Raw genomic sequence first — 23,214 nt, forward strand, 5'->3', positions numbered from 1 at the left:
AAGAGAAATTGGAAAAATTTTATATACCTTAGACCAATTTTTGTCTTTATATATTGTATCCATCTAAGTATCTTAAAAACATCTTTTTTAATATCCTCACAATCCAGGTCTTGATGACTTTACGCCTCTATAGTTTGTATTCACATACATTAATAACTTGAAATTAACAACTTGTATCTATAGATTTAAATACTTAAATTACCCTTTTAACACAAGTTAAGCTTTCACATCTTCAGACCTTACAGCTTGCATTTATAGATCTTAATACACCTTCTTAGACCCTAAGACATTTGCTTAGATCTTTAAAACTTAAGGTTCAAACTTTATACCCTATTTATAGATTTAATAGATATTTAACCAAATCTAATAAAATGAACTTATAAATAGGGGGTGTGGAATATTTATATAGACCAAGTCTAATTTTTTGACTGTGCCATTTTTAGTCTTTTTTACTTTATATTTTAATTATTTATTATGTATAAAGTGGTTTTCTATTTTAATTTATACAGTATTCTTCATGCAGTATGCCTGCAGGTCAGAAGAGGGCACTAGATCTCATTGCAGATGGTTATGAGCCTCCATGTAGGTGTTGGGAATTGAACTCAGGTGCTCGGGAAGAACATCTAGTGCTCCTAACAGCTGAGACATCTCTCCAGCCCACGTTTTTGGTCTTTATGTCAGGAGGCTCAGTCTGACACAAGACAGAGAGAGGTTTTACACCATGTTTGAATCTAAGAACTGGGACAGCGATAACCTAACCCTAGAAACAGCCTTTTAATAAGATAGAACAGCAGCAAAAATTACCTTTGTTGATATCTATATTAGAAGGATGATAAACTTTTGTGAACCCGAATCTAGTGGCCAGAGGTCTCATAGGTATGTCTTTGAGGTCCTGACAAAAATGAGGTTAGCCACATGGTGACTTGAAAGACAATAAGAGTGACAGAGAGGAAATATTTAACCCACCTTTTTCTCCATGACATATTTCAATGACATTTATTAACATAGCAGAATGCATTAACAGACAAACAGACCAACTTTTAACAACTCAGCTTTCAAATGAAAACTCCTCCTGAGAGGGACATTTCCCTGTGAGTTTTTAACCTTCCCTGATGGATATCCCATTGATTCTGAAATAAAAGAGAAGAGTTAGTAGAATAATAGAAAAAGGGAATTGTAATGGGTCTTTACGGCTTTGTAGTCAGGATTGCAGTATCTGGGAGACTGTGAAAGGCAGTGCTGTGGAAGTGTTGGTTGGGGAAGACGAGACAGAGGACCCCACCCCTGGCCTCACCACATGACCCTGCCATCCAGAGCCTGCTGCCCTGAAGGCCCCTAGCGGCTAGCAAGGGGTAAAACATGATGACATTTCAATGACAAATATTTACCTCATTTTCCTGTAGTAAAATTTAGGTCTACTTGTTGAAAACTATGTCACAATACCTATATAAATCATCTGCCACATTTATATGGAGATAAAAGGTGTTCAAACCCTGTGGAGAAGAGCTGTGAGACTGGGTCTCCCTTATGACAACTTGACCTGGAGCTAAACCATAGATTTAATGACAATCCTCTTGCCTCAGCCTCCCTAGTACAGAGAATACATAGTGGGCCAAAATGCCTTCATAGTACAAAAGCATTTTCAACCCATGATTACCTAATATATTATAATCACAATGAACCTATCTTGTGTGTTTGTCCCATGGACTGTGGTTCTCAGTGGCTGAAGAGCACAGACCAAGGATCCTCTTGATCCCTAAAGATCAAAAGTAAGGGAGAAATGGTGGGGAGCTTGCAGACAAAACCTCACCATCATGTCTCAACCAGAGATGAGAGTTCTCTTAAGAAATGTGAAGAAAATTACAAATACCGTCTGCAAGATAAAGCTTACAAATGTGACCTCACATCAGGATGGTTTCAATGGGTGGGATTTGGATCTCACTTAAGGTGTGAATTGGTTCTGACTTGAGGTGTGAATGTACTGCACTCTCTGGCAGATTCTGTGAGGAGAAGCACCATGGCGACCGACACTGGTGCTGACAAAGTGGAGTCAAGGGCAAACCATGAATGACCACTTTTCCACTGAAAGTAGAGGGGAGCAGACATGCTTGCTTTTAGAGTCAATGTCATTGAGTTGGACTGTGGATGGGTGACGTTCACTGGAATGAAATATTATTTAAGACATTGAGGAGCCATTGAGTGTTCTGAGACAGGAAAATCTCAGAACAATCATAAGGTCTGAAACCTGAGGACTTCAGTTACATCATTTGACTTACATGGTTTAAAGGGGGAACTGATTCCTTCAAGCTGTCCAGTGACCCCTACATGGGTGCCCTGGCATTTATGTCTGTACACACAGGCAGAGAGAGAGAGAGAGAGAGAGAGAGAGAGAGAGAGAGAGAGAGAGAGAGAGAGAGAGAGAGAGAAACACAAATAAACACTCAATCAATAAATAAAATACTCAAGATTTGAAAGGCATGAGCTGGAGAGACAGTCTGAAGAATATTTATTTAGGTTGTAAGACTGTTTGAAGATAATGAAGGAAAAATTAGACTGTAGGACACAATCATCTAAGTTAACCAAGATGGTGGCTTCAGGCATATTTTTTTCGTCTAAAATCTCCAGGGAATATACTAATGATCATTTGAAAACAGTCCTCACAACATGTGTGTGGGGCTGGGACATCTGAACCATAACTTCAATAGCAATTCCAAAGCAGGATGTGCTGTCTACATTAATCCTGGGGGGATTGACTCAGTTTGTAGAGATCTCCCTCACAGATCATGAGAAGACATGCAACAGAAGAGAATGGGAACCACAGATGAAGACAGAGAAACAAAGGAATCTGCAGGGCACTTTCAGTAACATTTTATCTTTAAAATTTCATTTACTTATTTAACGTGTGTGTATTCAAGTGTTTAAACATAACATTATATTGGAATTTTGGGTGGGATTTTTTAATCATCACCAGTTTATAAAAGGGAATTGGAGATTCTTTTTTGGGTTCTTAGTGTCATTATCAAAGGAATTTCAAAATGCATCAAATAGAAGCAGAAGGGTGAGTTGATTCAAGTTGAAAAATAAAATCATGCCATAATTTCAGAGGCTTCTCACAAGAGGGAAGTGAACATGTCATGGAAAGAAACCATGAGCTCCAGTTAAGCCACCATGGAATTCAGCCACACAATGGAAGACAACCGCCTGGTGGGGTGGGGTGTGTGGGGAAAGACTAAAGAAAGCCAATCTTAGGGCAAGATTGCTTAGAGCACAAAAGTGATTAAGAACAGCTTCGCTGTTCTCTTGTAAAAGCCTGTGCTAGGCATGGGAATCTGGAAAAGTAAAATATTTCAACATGGGGATAGCCTAGACCAGGTTTACCCTTAATGGACTTCACTGTTATACAAATATCCTCTCTTCTGAAGTGGAAACCACAAATTATTGGGGAACCAGATCAGGGATCAGAGATCTCAGCTATTTCTGGCATCTCTGATATCTGGGGAGAGTAATGGTGCTCAGAGGTCCACAGACACTCCTGTTTTTAACCAAGAAAGAAACTGGTCATTTAACTTTGCCGGGTCATTAGTATGAACTGCATAGTCAATTGGTGTTCCCGTTTCTTATCCTTCTCCTCTGAATAAATAACCTCAACTTCAATATGTTCTTGGGGAGAAGGCTCCTAATGTTCCTTATAACTGATGTGGGACATTGGGTATGAGGGAACGGGAACCCCCAGAAAGATCTGTTTACTAAATCACAGAAGGACACTGAAGTTCCATTTGTGTTACAGGGAGAGGAAAGGAAAAGATTCTTGACTGGAGCCTGGGAGGAGATATAAGATGAAGTAAAAGCAGAAGTTATTAGAGTGGACATCCTAGGCAAGAAACTAGGAGAAGCCAATGTCAGAGTTTTTCAACATCCTCATCAAAGTCTGTGTATTTGTAATGGGATCACAAGACCATCCATTACACTCCTCAGTCAATTTCCTTTGACCTCAGTGGCTGGACTCATCATCTAAGAATTTCTCAATTTCTTCATGTTGTAAAAAGATTAGGTTTAGATATTGGAGGTTTGAATGAGATTGGCCCCTGGAGACTTATATGTTTGAATTCTTGTTCTCAAGTTAGTGGAACACTTTGAGTAGGTAGTAGAAGAGGAGTGGCCTCATTGGAAGAGGTTTGTCACTGTGTTGGGATTTGAGGATTCACAAGACTCACAACATTTGGAATGTAAAGCTCTAAATGGGATGTCTCCATCAAATTCCTCATCTTGGAACTCAGGGAACACTACAGAAGAGGAGGCAGAAAGAGTGTAAGAGTCAGAGGGGATGGAGGACACCAGGAGATCAAGGCACACTGAATTAACTGAGCAAGGTGCATGTGAGCTCACAGAGACTGAAGCAGCAAGCACAGGGCCCTGCAGGAGTCTGGGCCATGTCCTCTGCATGTACATTACTGCCTTTAGCTTCGTATTTCTGTGGGACTCCTAAGTGTGGGAATGAGTGGGGCTATGATTCCTGTGCCTGCTCTTGGGGATCTTTTCTTTCTGTGGGGATGCCCTGTGCAGTCACAATATGATGATTTTTTTATTTCTCCTAGTACATTATGGTTTGTCACATTTGGTTGTTATCTATTGGAGAAATTATTTTGGCCACTCCATGTAGTTAAAAGGATATTTATTTAATGGCGTAACTCACAAATTAAGTGAAAGGTAGGTCGCAGGGTCTGGGGAAGGTGTATCGCAGTCCAGCAGTGTTCTCTCGATCTCTGCACAGTCCACCTTCACCGTTCAGCGTCCTGGCACAGAGAGAGCACACCGAGAGAGCGCTGGCCCATCCAGCTCTCGGGTCTCCAGGCGCCTCCCCTCACCCCGCCTCGTAGGCATGACAGTTGCCAGAGTCTCAATGGGGGTTGGAACTTCCAGATCCAAGCTGGAATGGCTACCCACTACAGTTATCTCTAAGAATACCATTGTTTTCTTTTGAGAGACAGAAAGAGTGCATTCTGAGGAAGGAACTGGGTTAAATAGAAGGAGGGAAAACTGTCATCAAAATATATTGTGTGAAAACAGAGTCCACTTTCAATCAAAGGAAACAAATGAAAACAAGTATATTTTATTGTGTATGTATGAGTGTTTGCTTGAAAAATCTATGTGCACTACACATGCCTGGTACTCTGAGTGGTCAGAAGAGAAGAGAGCATTGGATCCCCTGAAACCTGAACCACAGATGTCTGTTAGCCATATGTAGGTGCTGTGAACTGACCCTGGGTCCTCTGTAAAACAAACAAGCACTCTAAACTGCTCAGTCACCTCTCCAAGGATGGATTTGATAATCACGGGGTAAAATTTAGACAGAAATGGAAAATAAAGGCTAATAAACTCTAATGCATTTAAATACATACCGAATGGACAAATACTTTGTTCTTTTAAGGCAGAATTTATAAAATTTACCAAGGAAAGACCAATACCTGAAGAGAATCCCATTTTAATTCAATGTATTGGAATTTGGCCTTACAAAGATACAATCAGAGATAACATATCGACATCTCACCTTTCACTTCCATTTATATCTAACTCAGACCTTCATAACTTGGTCAGGTTTGCACAATTGCTTCTGATGCTAGGAAATCATCCAGTCATATTAATCTTAATTTTTTGTGCTACAAATATTTTCATTCTCACACCTTTTCAACAATATCTTTTCCTGTTTCCTGTTTCCTTTTGTCCTTGCACCTTATGATGATACAGAGCAAAATAGTAAATTAAACTGAAAAGAAAGTTGGTTCCAAACTACATGTGTAACATAATAGCAATAAATTAGTATCTCCAGTATACATAGTATTCAATTATGAAGCTCTTTATATTCCTCTGCAGACACCGTATACAACAGGTCACTCAACAATATTTTCTGCATTGTATATATAGTCCAGGAAATGTTCTCACGTACACATGCATGTGGTCTCCATTGATGATAAATAGTAGATGGGTCAAGGCAAAATATCAAGCAACTGAAGTTGACAACATCCAACAGAAAAACAAGGAAAACCCCTGATAAAATGTCATCTTGAAGCAATGGCTGAAGAGTTTTAGACATATGTCCCCTCTATCCTTAGGTGGATGAGCAGCCCATTAACCGTTACTATTGTAGACATCATTATATCTAGAGATGGACAATAGACCCCTCTCCTGGAAACAGTTTTCCTGTCAGTTGTTATGAAGGACAGGATGCCTTTCCCCTTGGCCTGTTTTGCTGTTGACATTGGTGCTTGTCACAGAGTCAGAGCCCATCCTGACTCAGGGAAGGAATGGTAGAGGTGTGTTGAAACCAAGTGTTTGTGCCTCAACTGAGTAGACCTAACCCCATCTCCAGAGTCTACTTCTCAGTGAGTTCACAGAGCTCCTGGCAGTGCATACACAAAAAACTTTAGATCCTCTGTAATATTGCAGACTGAAAATGATGACTCTTTGTAGATGACCAGTGACTATAGAAGGAACCAGCTGGATGTACTGAACACATGTATTCTGGACAGAAGTTTCATATCCTGGGATGACAGGCTGGACTCTATGGATCTGAAAATCTCCTAGTTTCCTCATGCATTATCAGAAGTAAATTTACACACACACACACACACACACACACACACACACACACACAAACACATACAAACACCTATATATAATTACTGTGTAGCCAATGGATGAGTCGATACTATACAGTAAATATTATCTTCAGATTTGGACTTTGGTATGGCGATGTACTCTTCCTTGTTTGTCCATGGTTGTTGCTGCTGAGAGAATCCTGCAGCAGTGTATAGCGTATTGGAGGTTAGATAGATTTATTGTATTATTCTTGTATATTCTGTGAAGTGTTCTACAGTTATCCTAATGGGAAAATGAGTATTTTATGGCTCCCCCTCTATTCCAAAACAAATAGCCACCATTAAACAAAACACAAAACATTAAAAATTACACATTGTACCCATATCAGGCAACAGAGTACACCATCAGGAGAAAGGCAAAGGAAACAAGAAAAAAACAAATGAGTCTATTAGGAAACTAGGAGCTTTGTTTTGATTTCAATGATGGTAAGGAAAATCTCACTCAATGAATACTTGTCACAAGTTGGCCTGGATCTCACTCTGCTGGCTGACATTCCATTGACTACGTTGCAATCCTCCTGGCTCAGTCTCCCCAGTGCAGCAGTGCTGGGAAATATTCAGTGAATCAGAATGTCTTGTTCATGAGGAAGGATTTTCAAACAACATTTACTTAATAGAGTGTTAGTAAACTGTTAGGCTTTAGTAAACTGTGTTAGGCTGTTAGTAAACTGTCTTCTATGTTTGTCATGTTGACTGTGGATTTCAGCAGTTGAAGAGCACAGAACAGGGATCCTTAGGATCCCTAAAGATCAACAGGAAGGGAGAAATAGTGGGGAAGCCTGCAGTCAAAGCTTCATTTACATGCCTCAACCAGATATGATAGTCCATTAAAAACAATTGAAAGATTAGACAAATAAAATTTAGGAGGTACAAGCCAACAAATGTGACCACCAGCATGAGGATGGTGTGGGCTGCTCTGGTCTCAGCATGGCCTCTGTGGTTCTGATTGGCAGTGAGGATGTGCTGTGTTTTCTGGTGATGTCTATGGAGGAGAAGGACCATGGAGAGACTAGTCCAAATCATGATGCTGATGAATGTGGCATCATGGGAAAAACGCAAGAAGACAAAGCCTGCATTGAATCCAGATGTGGAGCAAACCCACTTGCCTTGATTGTGAGTGTCATTGCCTGTGCTCTGTGGACCAGTGACTTTGATTGGAATGTAGACATTATTTAAGACACTGAACAACCAACAACTGTAACAAGAATAACTTAAGACATTAGGGGCTCTTCCTCGAGGCATCAGCCTACCCCAATAACCAGGAACAAGAGTGAGAAACTGATGGATGCTCAGGACAGAGGTGGAGCACATGTTTGTGCTTCGAGCCACCATGTGAATGAAGTACCCAATTTTGCATTGCAGGTTAGTATAAGGATTTTTTTTAACAAAAACCATCACGTTGAATGGAAATGCAATAACGAGGAGAATGAACACATTGGCCACGGCCAAGTTGGTGACAATGACCTGTGTGGGCCTCAGTTGAGAGCCAGTAAAGATGGGAGAGAAATTGTGGACAAACAGAAGAATGTTGGCCAGTGTCCCAGTTCCGACCTGGAAAAGCAGGAAAGTCTGGAGAGCCAATTCCTCAGTGGCTTTTAGAGTTTTATTCTGAGAGGACATGGAGACAACTTCTGTGCAGACTGGAGTGATAACCAGGAGGAACACTGTTGTCTTCAAAACACTTCTCAATGTCTGAGCATTAGAATGATTTATGTCTTACTTCTTCTATGAAGGGAGACACTACTGTATCACAGTACAGGAGCTTGTCCTGGAGAACACTGCATAGACAACTCAGACTATTACTTTGTACTTTATGTGTTTTCCCTCACCTCATATTGGACATGTATTAGTGATGCAGTTGTATCATTCTTGGTCAACATCACACCTATTATAACACAGTAAGGCATATAAACATATGAACAGTAAACAGGGGGACACATTATTATATCTTTCAAATGCAACATCTTCCCTCAATGATAAAATGTGTTAAGAAATACAAATTGGCGGTTGGAGAGAGAGCCCTTCACAAGACTCATGTTCAAATCCAGCACTCACATGGTCGTTCACATCACCTGTAACATCAGTTCCCCAAGTTGAATGCCCTCTCATGGATTTTGTGGCACTGCACAAATGTGGTGCCAGACATACAGGCAGTTATAACACTAGATGTATAAAGTAAAATTACTGTATCTTAAAAATGACAAAAATTCAAACTTATAATTCATAATATCATGTGAGTAAAGTGGCCAAAAAAGAATCCATCAACTTTTGTGAAAATTTTATACAGATCATCAAAGTAATAGAATACAAAACATTTCAAAAAAGTAACCAGTTTTCTGATCACAAATATGAACCTCAATTTATACATGTGTATCCTTATGTACATAAGCAACCTCAAAAGTTATACAAGGGAACTCCTTCGGCAGATAAACATCTTATGTGAAGTGACTGTATACCGGACTAACTCAAAAAAATCAGCAACCCTCCTATATCCAAATGATAATTGGGTTGAGATAGAAATCAAGAAAACAACACCCTTCACAATAGCCACAAAGAATATAAATATCTTGGTGTAACTCTAACCAAGCAAGTGAAAGACCTATAAGACGAGAATGTCAAGTGTTTGAAGAAGAATACTGAAGAAGATATCAGAAGATGGAAGTATCTAACATGCTCAGGGATTGGTAGAATTAACATAGTAAAAATGGCCATCCTACCAAAAGCAATCTAGAGATTCAATGCAATCTCCATTAAAATTCAAACACAATCCTTTACAGACCTCAAAAGAACAATACTCAACTACATATGGAAAACCAAAAAACCCAGATAGCTAAAAGAATCATGTACAAAAGAACTTCAAGAGGTATAACCATCCCAGATTTCAAGCTGTACTAATGAACAATAGTAATAAAGCCTCGTGTTATTGGCATAAAAACAGAAAGGTTGATCACTGGAATCAAAGACCCATACATAAAACAATACACCTATGGACACCTGATCTTTGACAAAGAAGCAAATATTATACAACGGAAAATAGGAAGTATCTCCAACAAATGGTGCTGATCTAACTGAATGTCTGCATGTAGAAGATTACACATAGATCCATATCTATCACCATGTACAAAACTCAAGTCCAAGTGGATCAAAGAACTCACCATAAATCCAGCTGCACTGAACCTGGTAGAAGAGAAAGTGGGGAACAGCTTTCAAAAATTGGCACAGAAGACCATTTCCTGAATAAAACACATAGTGGTCAGACACTAAGATCAACAACTAATAAATGGGACCTCATGAAACGGAAAAGCTTCTGTAAGGCAAAGGACACTGTCATTAGGACAAAACAGCAGCCTTCAGAATGGGAAAGATCTTCTCCAACACCACATCTCACAGAGGGCTGATTTCCAAAATATATAAAGAATTCAATTTACACACACATATGGAAAAATCCCCAGGTACCAAAGTATTCCATTTATTCATAATGTTGTGTATCTTCCCTATTTTAATGAGGAAGCAGAAACTGGAGAGAAACTGAGCCATCACCAGCTTCCCTCAGCCACACTCAAAATGGGATAATCATGGTTAAACCATTTGCACAGACAAATTCTTTGGAAACTCGTATCTTTGAATCATGTCTTTGAAAGCTCTTATTTAATCTGCACTTTACTTCATATATTGTTTTCCAGAGGAACAATCAGTCTCCATCCATCAGTTAAAATTAACCATCCCATACATGTATGTCAAGTTCATTGTCATTTTCAACAAAGTGTTTAAGCTGTGAAAAAGACATTTCCTTGGGATGAAGAAATCATTGGCATCTTTGGGTAAAGAAGAGACAAAAGGCAACTCTCCTCCTAACCATTAATGTTGACTTCAGAAGAGAATGTTAAGCAGACATCTACAGGTACAATAATCCACCTGTCGAGCAACAGCAAAGATAAAGGTGCTCACAGACATGAAAGCCACCTCCTACACACGTAGTGAAGAAACAAAGCTCTTATTTATTCTCCATTTGAAGGTCTTCTCTTCCTTGAGAAAAGTACAAGGAAAGGCTTACCTCTCCAATATTTTTCATGGAACATAGTGCAGGTGCCTGAATGAACACAGAATACCAGTGCTCATAAAAGGACTGTTTACTAGACTAACATCCCTCAGAGAGTCATTGCTTTGTCATGTGTGGTGTCAGTGACAGTGTTTGCATGGAGACTTTGGGATACCTTTAATGAAGGAAAAAAAACCACTGTTCCTCAGGGCAAATCACAATTTTTACCTTGTTAATGATAATGTTTATGACTTTGTTGGATGCTAAGGAATAGCTGTCAGAAGTTAGAAAAAGTTTCCCATGTATTTTTTGGGAGCATCTAAGTTTTCAATTTGTGTTGTTATCAGGTGTGGAAAGGTGCACTTCAGTGTAGATCAAGGGATTTGTTAAACATATTTCCAATGGGGCATATTATACAGTACAGTTTCACACTTTCAAAATCATACTGGCATGAAATCCTTGAGGAAGACCATCAACATGTCATCAGAAGTCTGGAATATTTCCATCTGTGAACCAAGAAGTGTTGGGAAAGAGTCATGAAGTGGAGGTAAGCCAGAACAGAGATGAGTCACACAGTGGCAGACAGCCCCATGGTGTGGTGTGGGACTTGAAGAAATACTGGAGAATAAAAATCATTGTGGCAATTATGCTTAGAGCAAAGAAAGAAGGAAGGGTAATTCAGAGCAGCATGGCTGTGCTCTGTAAGAGCCTTGATAGGGTGTGGGATATGGGAAGGGAAAGTACAATAATTTATCAAAGTGAAATTCTTTTACAAATCTCTTCTTCAGCATGTCTTAAGGTGATCCCATCTTTTAGGGGTGGTCTGTCCTCATGGGGCATAATCTCCTGACAAAGTTATTGGCCCATGTGATGTGAATATTGAATCTCCAGTCAATCCAGACATTCTGCTGTGTTGGATACAATGAGTTTTTCTTTCATTAACTTCTCTGTCACTCTAATTTTTTGTACAACAATTATCCCTGGTCAATATCCAGGAATTATGAAGCATCTAACTAGATCAAAGATAAAACATAAAAGGCAATGACATTTGTGGGGGTCCTCTCCCTCTTGTCCTGTTGGCCACCAAATTGAGAGGGAAAAGACTCAGATGGGGCAACAGAAATTTTTGATGACCCACAAAATGAGCAGGAATGCAGATAGCTCTTTGGGAGACAGATTTCAGGGAATAAGTTCAATTTTATTCCAGAGTGTAAGGAATGTATAGGGTTGGGGAGCTTAAGGACAAACCCTAATTTGCATTAAGGTCCACACTCCTATCACAAGGCTTAGTATGTGGCTTTAGGGTCCTATAGCAGAGCTCTTAGTACAAGTCTTCTTAGTGGGGATCTGTGCCAAGGCCTAAGTTAAAAAAGAATCAGGCATTTGGTTTCAGAGACAGCTTTTGGGTAAGGTCATTTTTCCAGGCCTGGGGACATTCTCCAGATAAAGCTAGGTAGAGAGCAGGAAGTTCTGCTAGAAGGAGGGAAGTTTCATTTTGCTCAGCTTGTAGATGAAGCAGCTAGGCTTCTGGCATGCTGTGACCTTGACCAGTCAGCCATGGCTTCCAAAATCTTCCTGTTTTTAGTTATTAATGGAGAGGCATCACTGTTAACCTTGGGGAATCTGTTGCCTATGTCAGAAGTGTCCAGGGTCTGGTAGTGAACCATGACCTGATTGTTGGTAATTTTAGCAATGGTGGTGATCTGTCAGCAGAGTCAATAAATGAGGCAGGGGCAAGCATCCAAATAAAACAGCATAATCAGAGGAATGACAGAGGGAGGGAGCCAAGAAAATAAAGGGTTATGGATCCAGCTAATTTACTCTATGGGTTCAAGTTTTTGAGGGGTTCTTTGTGGAGTATTTTGAGGGTATTTACATTGGTTTTAACATTTGATTTTTTTACATAGAAGCCACATTTTTCCCCTAGTACCAAGCAAGTCTCCACATGTTCAGCAATTACTCTGTCTAGTGTTCTTCTGTTGTGGAGCACAAACCCAGCAGGACGGTTCATCTGTCTTTGGAGTGACAGGAGGCTCTCAGTTGTAGATGTCACTGTCTGATCAAGTCTGTGTCTGAAGTCTCCAGCCAGAGGATGTGTCTGGGTGATGGCAGTTGCTGTAGCCCCGAAAGATCCAAGGGAGATGACAAGTCTTATTCCTACCAGTACAGGAAGGAACAACACTTGTCTTTGGTTAACAGCTGTGTTACTTCCCCCTCGTCAGATGGATATTCCTATGGAATAATCACAAAAGGGGTACAAAACCCTGTCAGGGGGTGTCTATTCAGGATGTTTTACTGAATACATCATACACACCCTAAGGCTTGCCAGCAATTCTATGTTCCTTCCAATACATTTCATCTCTTTATCCGAGTCTTCTTTCATTGTAATTACTCCCAAACTCGAATAGTGCTGCCCACAGGTTTATGGATTTTGGGTCATGCACTATGGCATGGGGACACTGCCAGGTCTTATCTCACAAAGAAAAGTGACTCTACATCCCCACCATCCATCCACCCACCACCTTCAACTTGTGTTGGGACATCCCATCTCCCTTGCCTGTCCATGCTGGAATATTAAGCTGGTTGGTCACTTGCGGACTTTCCGCTGTTAACAACAGCACCTGTGAGTTCACATTTTTGTCACACCCCCATAGTTGGTGTTGCCTCTATTGCCCCAGTGGTCACATCTTGACAGGCTCTTCAGAATTATATCAAGCAGGGTTTGGCACTTGGTGAGACAAACCATAAGGACTTCTTCAAACTGATGTTCTTCAGACATCCTGGGGTAGTATCTGGAACAGAGTGAAGTCATGCATCTGGAACATGGTTCTTAATCTCCTTCATAAATCCATATTTCTTGGAGCCTCCCAGGGACTCTCACTGATTCAGTGGAAGATCATAGGTCTGTGATCCATTTTCCTATGTTATCACTCCCCTCCAAGTCCTGCTGCAGTCTGTCAGGGTATCTATGGGTTGTCACATGACAGACACATGAACCACCACTCTAGTGTTTACTGTCTATTTTACCAAGATCCGAGGCCATGTGAATTACTATTCTTAGTACCAACCAATCTGTGAACCTTTACCGTGAAGTCAAAGACTGTGCACTCCCTAGACAAGTGGAATTTCCTTAGCTATCACAATTCATACATGTGGAAATACATAGGGAAATTTCTTTAAAGGGTGGTCTGAAAACTGACAGCTTAAGGTATATTCTTAGATTTACATTGTACAAGGAGAAATTGACCTCTCAAGTTGTCCTCTGAAATTCACACCTATAACACGGCACATGTGTACATGTATACATACAAAAATCCATGTCATATAAAATTTCAAAAACCTGTGTTTAAGGGTCTCAATACTGTGACAAGACACCATGACCAAAGATCTCAATTGAAGGACATGGCTAACTGGGCTAATGATTTCGGAGTGTGTTAAGACCATGTTGGTAGAACAGAGGAATGACGGCCGGGAAAGCTGAGAGTTCACATCTTGATACTCAAGAGGTGGGAAGAAAGTGAACTTGGGATATTGAGAGGCATTCAAAATTTAAAGAAACTTGTAACTGTAGTTTTCTCAAGTCCAATCCAGCCCCTTGGACCCCACAACCACTTATAAAATAATCACTCTGAAGGTCATATTATTTAAACTGCTCGGCCATTACCTCAGACCTACCACTTTCTAGCTTTTACATGTAAACTTAGCCCACTTCTGTTAATCTATATGTGACCACATGTTCCATGGCTTTACCTGTTGCCTTACATGCTGCTCCCTGGACAGTAGGCTGGGATCACCTCAGCCTTCCACTTACCAGACTTCTCCTGCTCTTTGTCCCGCCTATACTTCCTGCCTGGCTACTGGCCAATCAGCATTTTATTTATCAATCAATTGTCCACAGCAGAAAATTGATAAGTTAACCTTGGCTTTTCAAACCATTATTCACTTCAGAGTGTTTATGGCTGATGATAAAGCTGTTTTCTGTGTTTGGTCTTTTGACTCCAGTTTTTAGCAGTTGAAGAACACAGAACAAGGGACCTTAGGATCCCTAAAGATCAACAGGAAGGGAGAAATAGTGGGGAAGCCTGCAGTCAAAGCTTCACCTACATGCCTCAACAAGAGACCCCAGTCTGTTAAAATAGTGTGAAAGATGATACAAATAAAATTTAGGACCCCCGACAACTTCCCTTCTGGACCAGAGGTGAGTGCCTGGGTCTAGCCCGGACCCCATCCCTGGCCACCAGCCACCCTGGGAGGACCTGCCCAGCTGGCGCCGGGTTCTGGCCACCGGGCAGCTCCCCTTCTAGCCCCACCGGGAGGGATCCCCATTTCCAAGCCCCTGGCAGCCCCTGCAGTCTCTGCGCCCTGCCCCCACGCCCATCTGCCCAAGACCCCACCCACTTCCTGAGACTTAGAGACCGGCCCCCAGCTCCCAGCCTGCCCCTGACGACTTCCCTTCTGGACCAGAGGTGAGTGCCTGGGTCCAGCCAGGACCCCATCCCTGGCCACCAGCCACTCCTGAGAGGCCTGCCCAACTTGGCACCAGGTTCGGGCCACCGGGCAGCTCCCCTTCTAGCCCCACCGGGAGGGATCCCCATTTCCAAGCCCCCGGCAGCCCCTGCAGTCTCCGCGCCCTGCCCCCACGCCCATCTGCCCAAGACCCCACCCACTTCCTGAGACTTAGAGACCGGCCCCCAGCTCCCAGCCTGTCCCCGACTGCCATTCTGGACCAGAGCTTGCCCCTGACTTCCCTTCTGGACCAAAGAGTTGGACAAGAGAACTCCCTTTTGGACAAGAGAGAGAGTCTTCCTGAGTCTGTCAGCTCTTTGTGAAACAAGTCCACTGATAAGACCAAGAAGGAATCACAAGGAGATGGGCAGACGTCAAAGCAGAAGTACATACAGCAAAATGAAGAGCAATACAGCATCACCAGAACCTAGCTCGCCTCCAACATCTAGACCTGAACACCAAAAATTGGAAGAAGCAGAAGAAAGTAGCCTTATGAGTAACTTCATGAAGAAGGTAGAGGCTTGTGTAGAGGAAAAGACAAGAAAATTGGAAGAACGCTGTAAACAACTAGAGGAAAGGGCAAACAAATTAGAAGAAAACAATAAAGTCCTGGAAGAAAACATTAAAATCCTGGAAGAAAACAATAAAGCACTGAAAGAAAATCATGAAAAAGCAATGAAACAAACAAAGGAAACAGTCCAAGATCTGAAAAGGGAAATTGAAAAAATGAAAAAGACACAAACAGAGGGAATGCTGGAAATAGAAAACCTGAGTAAAAGATCAGGAACTTCGGATGCAAGTATAACCAACAGAATGCAAGAGATGGAAGAGAGGATTTCTGGCATTGAAGATACAGTAGAAGAAATAGTTCCATCAGTCGAAGGAAACACTAAAGCCAACAAAGTCATGAACCAAAATGTCCAAGAAATCTGGGACACCATAAAAAGACCAAACTTACGAATTATAGGGATAGAAGAAGGTGAAGAATACCAACTCAAAGGCACAGAAAATATATTCAACAAAATTATAGAAGAAAACTTTCCCAACTTAAAGAAGGAAATGCCTATGAAGATACAAGAAGCCTATAGAACACCAAACAGACTAGACCCCCAAAAAAAGTCCCCTCGACACATAATAATTAAACAACTAAATGTACAGAATAAAGAAAGAATATTAAGAGCAGCCAAGGAAAAAGGCCAAGTGACCTATAAAGGTAAACCCATCAGAATAACACCTGATTTCTCAATGGAGACTTTGAAAGCCAGAAGGACCTGGACAGATGTAATGCAGACACTAAGAGACCATGGATGTCAGCCCAGACTAATATACCCAGCAAAACTTTCAATCATCATAGACGGAAGGAACAAGACATTCGAAGACAAAGCCAGATTTAAACAATACCTATCCACAAACCCAGCCCTACAGAAAGCACTAGAAGGAAAATTCCAACCGAGGGAAGTCAGATACACACTTGAAAACACAGGCAATAGATAAAGCCACAACAGTAAACCCCAAAGAAGAGAAGTACACACACACTACCACCAAAAATAACAGAGATGAAGAATCACTGGTCATTAATATCCCTTAATATCAACGGACTTAATTCACCTATAAAAAGACATAGACTTACAGAATGGATACGAAAGCAGGACCCATCCTTCTGCTGCATACAAGAAACACATCTCAAATTCAAAGATAGACACTACCTAAGAATAAAAGGCTGGGAAAAGACTTTTCAATCAAATGGTCTTAAGAAACAAGCAGGGGTAGCCATCCTGATATCCAACAAAATAGACTTCAAACTAAAATCAATCAAAAGAGATCAAGAAGGACATTACATCCTCGTCACAGGAAAGATCGACCAAGATGAAGTTTCAATTCTGAACATATATGCCCCAAACATAAGGGCACCCACATATGTAAAAGAAACATTACTAAAGCTTAAACCACATATAAAACCCCACACATTAATAGTGGGAGATCTCAACACCCCACTTTCACCACTGGACAGATCTCCCAAATCGAAACTTAACAGAGAAATAAAGGACTTAACCGATGTCATGACCCAATTGGACCTAATAGATATCTACAGAACATTCCATCCTAACAAGAAAGAATATACTTTCTTCTCAGCACCCCATGGAACTTTCTCTAAAATCGACCACATACTTGGCCACAAAGCAAATCTCAACAGATACAAAACAATCAGAATAACCTCCTGTGTTCTATCAGATCACCATGGTTTAAAGCTAGATTTCAACAACAACAAAAACTACAGAAAACCTACAACCTCATGGAAACTGAATAATGCTCAACTGAATCACCAATGGGTTAAGGAAGAAATAAAGAAAGAAATTAAAGACTTCCTAGAGATCAATGAAAATGAAGACACCACATACCCAAACTTATGGGACACTATGAAAGCAGTGCTAAGAGGGAAACTCATAGCACTAAATGCCCACATAAAGAAGTTGGAGAAATCGCACACTAGTGAATTAACAGCACATCTGAAAGCTCTAGAACAAGAAGAAGCAAAGTCTCCCAGGAAGAATAGACGCCAGGAAATTATCAAAGTGAGAGGTGAAATTAATAAATTAGAAACTAAGAGAATAATACAAAAAATTAATGAAACAAAGAGTTGGTTCTTTGAGAAAATCAACAAGATAGACAAGCCCTTATCCAAACTAACCAAAAGACAGAGAGAAAGAATCCAAATCAACAAAATCAGAAATGAAAAGGGGGACATAACAACAGACATTGAGGAAATCCAGAGAATTATAAGGTCATATTTCAAAAACCTCTACTCCACAAAATTGGAAAACCTAAAAGAAATGGACATTTTTCTGGATAGATACCACATACCTAAGTTTAATCAAGACCAGATAAACTATTTAAATAGTCCAATAACCCCTAAGGAAATAGAAACAGTCATTAAAGGTCTCCCAACCAAAAAAAGCCCAGGACCAGATGGTTTCAGCGCAGAATTCTACCAGATCTTCAAAGAAGAGTTAATACCAATACTCTCTAAATTGTTCCACATAATAGAAACAGAAGGAACATTACCAAACTCCTTCTATGAGGCTACAATTACCCTGATTCCTAAACCAAACAAGGATGCAACAAAGAAAGAGAACTACAGACCGATCTCCCTCATGAACATTGATGCAAAAATACTCAATAAAATACTGGCAAACAGACTCCAAGAACACATCAGAACAATTATCCACCATGATCAAGTAGGCTTCATCCCAGGGATGCAAGGGTGGTTCAACATACGAAAGTCCATTAATGTAATACACCATATAAACAAACTCAAAGAAAAAAACCACATGATCATCTCACTAGATGCAGAAAAGGCATTTGACAAAATCCAACACCCCTTCATGATAAAAGTCTTGGAGCGATCAGGAATACAGGGAACATACCTAAACATAATAAAGGCAATATATAGCAAACCAACAGCCAACATCAAATTAAATGGAGAGAAACTCAAAGCAATTCCACTAAAATCAGGAACGAGACAAGGCTGTCCACTCTCCCCATACTTATTCAATATAGTACTTGAAGTTCTAGCCAGAGCAATAAGACAACATAAGGAGATTAAGGGGATTCAAATTGGAAAGGAAGAAGTCAAGCTTTCCCTATTTGCAGACGACATGATAGTATACTTGAGTGACCCCAAAGATTCCACCCAGGAATTGATAAAGCTTATAAACACCTTCAGCAACATAGCAGGATACAAAATCAACTCAAAAAAATCAGTAGCCCTCCTATATACAATGGACAAAGAAGCTGAGAAGGCAATTAGAGATACATCACCCTTTACAATAGCCAAAAATGACATAAAATACCTTGGGGTAACACTAACCAAGCAAGTGAAGGACCTATATGACAAGAACTTTAAGTCCCTGAAAAAAGAAATTGAAGAAGATCTCAGAAAATGGAAAGATCTTCCATGCTCATGGATAGGCAGGGTTAACATAGTAAAAATGGCAATCTTACCAAAAGCAATTTACAGATTCAATGCAATCCCCATCAAAATACCAACACAATTCTTCACAGATCTGGAAAGAACAATACTCAACTTCATATGGAAAAACAAAAAACCCAGGATAGCTAAAAGAAACCTGTACAATAAAACAACTTCTGGAGACATCACAATCCCCGACTTCAAGCTCTACTATAGAGCTACAGTAATAAAAACAGCCTGGTATTGGCATAAAAACCGACATGTGGACCAATGGAATCGAATTGAAGACCCTGACATTAACCCACACACCTATGGACATATAATTTTTGACAAAGAAGCCAAAAGTGTACAATGGAAAAAAGAAAGCATCTTCAACAAATGGTGCTGGCATAACTGGATATCAGCGTGTAGAAGGCTGCAAATAGATCCATATCTGTCACCGTGCACAAAACTTAAGTCCAAGTGGATCAAAGACCTCAACATAAATCCAGCTACTCTGAACCTGCTAGAAGAAAAAGTAGGAAATAGTCTTGAACGCCTTGGCATAGGAGATCACTTCCTAAATATAACACCAGTAGCGCAGACACTGAGACAAACAATCAATCAATGGGACCTCTTGAAACTGAGAAGCTTTTGTAGAGCAAAGGATACGGTCAACAAGGCAAAGCGACAGCTTACAGAATGGGAAAAGATCTTCACCAACCCCACATCTGACAGAGGACTGATATCCAGAATATATAAGGAACTCAAGAAATTAGACATCAAAAGGACCAACAGTCCAATTGAGAAGTGGGCTTTAGAACTAAACAGAGAATTCTCAACAGAGGAATCCCAAATGGCTGAAAGACATTTAAGGAATTGCTCAACTTCCCTAATCATCAGGGAAATGCAAATCAAGACAACTCTGAGATACCACCTTACGCCTGTCAGAGTGGCTAAGATCAAAAACACTGAAGACACTTTATGCTGGAGAGGATGTGGAACTAGGGGAACTCTCCTCCACTGCTGGTGGGAATGCAAGCTTGTACAACCACTTTGGAAATCAATATGGCGCTTTCTTAGAAAATTGGGAATCAATCTCCCCCAAGATCCAGCTATACCACTCCTGGGCATATACCCAAGAAATGCTCAATCATACCACAAGAGCACTTGCTCAGCTATGTTCATATCAGCATTGTTTGTAATAGCCAAAACCTGGAAACAACCTAGATGCCCTTCAACTGAAGAATGGATAAATAAATTGTGGCACATATACACAATGGAATACTACTCAGCAGAGAAAAACAACGACATCACACGGTTTGCAGGCAAATGGATGGATCTAGAAAAAATCATCCTGAGTGAGGTAACCCAGACTCAGAAAGACAAATATGGTATGTACTCACTCATAGGAAGATGCTAGATGTGGAACAAGGATGACTAGACTGCTACTCACATCACCAGTGAGGCTACCTGGAAAACGGGACCCCAAAAAAAAGACACGGAGAAATGGACAAGATCTACATGAATAGCCTGGTCATGAGTGGGAACAATGAAGGGCGACAGTCGAGGGAAAGAGTGGGAGATCCTAGCTGGATCAAGAAAAGAGAGGGAGAACAAGGAATAGGAGACCATGGTAAATGAAGACCACATGAGAAGGTGAGAAGGGGAGGAAGCAGAGAGCTAGGGAGGCCCACGGAGATTCACAAAGATACCCCCTCAAAAGACTGCTGGCAATGGTCGCGAGACGGCAGGAACTGACCTACTCTGGTGATGGGATGGCCAGACACCCAAATAGTGGTGCCATAAACCCCATCCAAGGACTGAGGAATCTGAAGGCAGACATCCACGGCTGGGCCCCTGGTGGAGCACTGGGAGTCTAATTAGTGAGTAAGAAGAGGATTTATATGAGCGAGAATTGTTGAAGCCAAGGTTGGATAAAGCACCGGGACAAATAACCAAATGAATGGAAGCACAGGATCTATGAACCAAAGGCTGAGGGGCCCCCAACTGGATCAGGCCACCTGAACGGGTGAGACAGTCATTTGGCTTGATCTGTTTGGGAGGCAGCTGTGCATTGGTGCCAGGTCCTGGGCGCGTTGCATGAGTTGGCTGTTTGAATCCTGGGACTTATGCAGGGACACTTGGCTCGGTCTGGGAGGGGGGAATGGACCTGCCTGGACTGAGTCTACCAGGTCAACCCCGGTCCTCGGGGGAGACCTTGATCTGGAGGAGGTGGGAATGGGGGGTGGGCTGGGGGGAGGGGTGGGCGAGAGGGGGAGAACAGGGGATTCTGTGGCTATTATGTTGAACTGAATGGTGTTATAAAATAATAATAATAATAATAATAAAAAAATAATAATAAAAAAAAAAAAAAAAAAATTTAGGAGGTACAGGGCAACAAATGTGATGACCACCATCAGGACGTTTTGGGCTGCTCTTATCTCAGCATGGCTTCTGTGCATTTGATTGGGAGTGACGATGTGCTTTATTCGCTGGTGATGTCTATGGAGGACAAGCACCATGGAGACACTGGTCCAGGCCATGATGCTGATGAATGTGGCATCATGGGTAAAATGCAAGAAGATGAAAACTACACTGAATCCAGATGTGGAACAGAGAAACTTGCTGTTATTGTTAGTGTCATTGCCTGTGCTCTGTGGACCAGTAACTTTCATTGGAATGTAGATGTTATTTAAGACACTTAACAACCAACAACAGTAAAAAGAATAACTCAGGACATCAGGGGTTCTTCCTCGAAGCATCAGCCTACCCCAGTGACCAGGAACAAGAGTGACAAACTGATGGATGCTCAGGACACAGGTGGAGCACATGTTTGTGTTTTGAGCCATCATGCGAATGAAGAAAACAATTTTGCATTGCATGTTAGTTGCAGGTTTCCTTGGAACAAAAACCATCACATTGCTTGGAAAGGCAGTTACAAGGAGAAGGAAGGCATTAGATACAGCCAAGTTAGTGACAATGACCTGTGTGGGCCTCAGTCGAGAGCCAGTAAAGATGGGAGAAAAATTATGGAAAAACAGAAGAATGTTGGCTATGGTCCCAATCCCAACCTGGAAAAGCAGGAGCATCTGGAGAGCCAGTTCCTCAGTGGTTTTTAGAGCTTTACTCTCATATGACATGGAGAGGACTTCTGTGCAGACAGGAGTGATGACCCGGAACAACACAACTGTCTTCACGACACTTCTCAATCGTCTGAGCATAATGAATAATTTGAGTCTTTACTTCTTCTATGAAGGGAGACACTGTTGTATCACTGTCCAAGAGCTGCCTGGGAGAACACTGCATAGACAACTCAGATTATTATTTTGTACTTCATGTACTTTCCCTCAGCTCATGTCAGAAGTGTATAAGTGATACAAGTGTATCATTCTTGGTCAACATGCCACTCATTGTAACACAGTATAGCTTATGAACATATGGATAGTAAACAGGGGAACACATTTCTGCATCATTGATTACAGCATCTTTCCTCTTAACACGATGATTTCTTCATCCCAAGGAAATGCCTGTTTCACAGTTTAGCACTTATCTGAAAATGACATTTAATGTGACATCTATATATAGGATGGCTGATTTTTAGCAGATGGATGGAGACTGACTGTTCCTCTGGAAAACAATATATAAAGTAAGTTTCAGACTAAACAAGAGCTTTCAAAGATATGTTTCAAGGACATGAGTTTGGAAAGAATCAGTCTGTGCAAATGGTTTGACTGTGATGGTGTATATTTTGAGTGTGGCTAAGGGAAGCTGGTGTTGACTCACCAGCATCTCCAGCAACTCCAGCTTCTGCTTCCTCCTAAAAATAGTTAATATACAGAAAATGATGAATAAATGAAATGCTTTGGTTCCTGGGGACCATATGTGTTGAGGATTACAAATTGGAGGTCTGAGAGATGAGTCTTGACAAGACTCATGTTCAAATCCAGCACCTACTTGGTCATTCATATCCATCTGTAACTTCTGTTCCCCAAAAAGAATGACCTCCCAAGGCTTTTGTGGCACTGCACAAAGGTGATGACATACATACAGGCAGTTAAAAC

At 41.0% G+C, this 23,214-nt stretch overlaps 2 protein-coding genes across 2 annotated transcripts; both read right to left on the reverse strand.

The window, feature by feature from the left end:
• Positions 1-7,358: 7,358 nt before the first annotated feature.
• On the reverse strand, positions 7,359-8,276 carry LOC143271954 (vomeronasal type-1 receptor 4-like). Its single transcript, XM_076564860.1, has one exon. The coding sequence runs from the start codon at positions 8,274-8,276 to the stop codon at positions 7,359-7,361; it is 918 nt and encodes a 305-aa protein (XP_076420975.1).
• Positions 8,277-14,700: 6,424 nt separating this feature from the next.
• On the reverse strand, positions 14,701-22,293 carry LOC143271955 (vomeronasal type-1 receptor 4-like). The gene is made up of 2 exons (XM_076564862.1): positions 21,540-22,293; positions 14,701-14,864 (listed from the first exon to the last, which is right to left on the reverse strand). The coding sequence occupies exons 1-2, from the start codon at positions 22,291-22,293 to the stop codon at positions 14,701-14,703; spliced, it is 918 nt and encodes a 305-aa protein (XP_076420977.1).
• Positions 22,294-23,214: the final 921 nt, after the last annotated feature.

Source organism: Peromyscus maniculatus, chromosome 1 (genome assembly GCF_049852395.1).
Source record: "Peromyscus maniculatus bairdii isolate BWxNUB_F1_BW_parent chromosome 1, HU_Pman_BW_mat_3.1, whole genome shotgun sequence".
Taxonomy (NCBI): domain Eukaryota; kingdom Metazoa; phylum Chordata; class Mammalia; order Rodentia; family Cricetidae; genus Peromyscus; species Peromyscus maniculatus.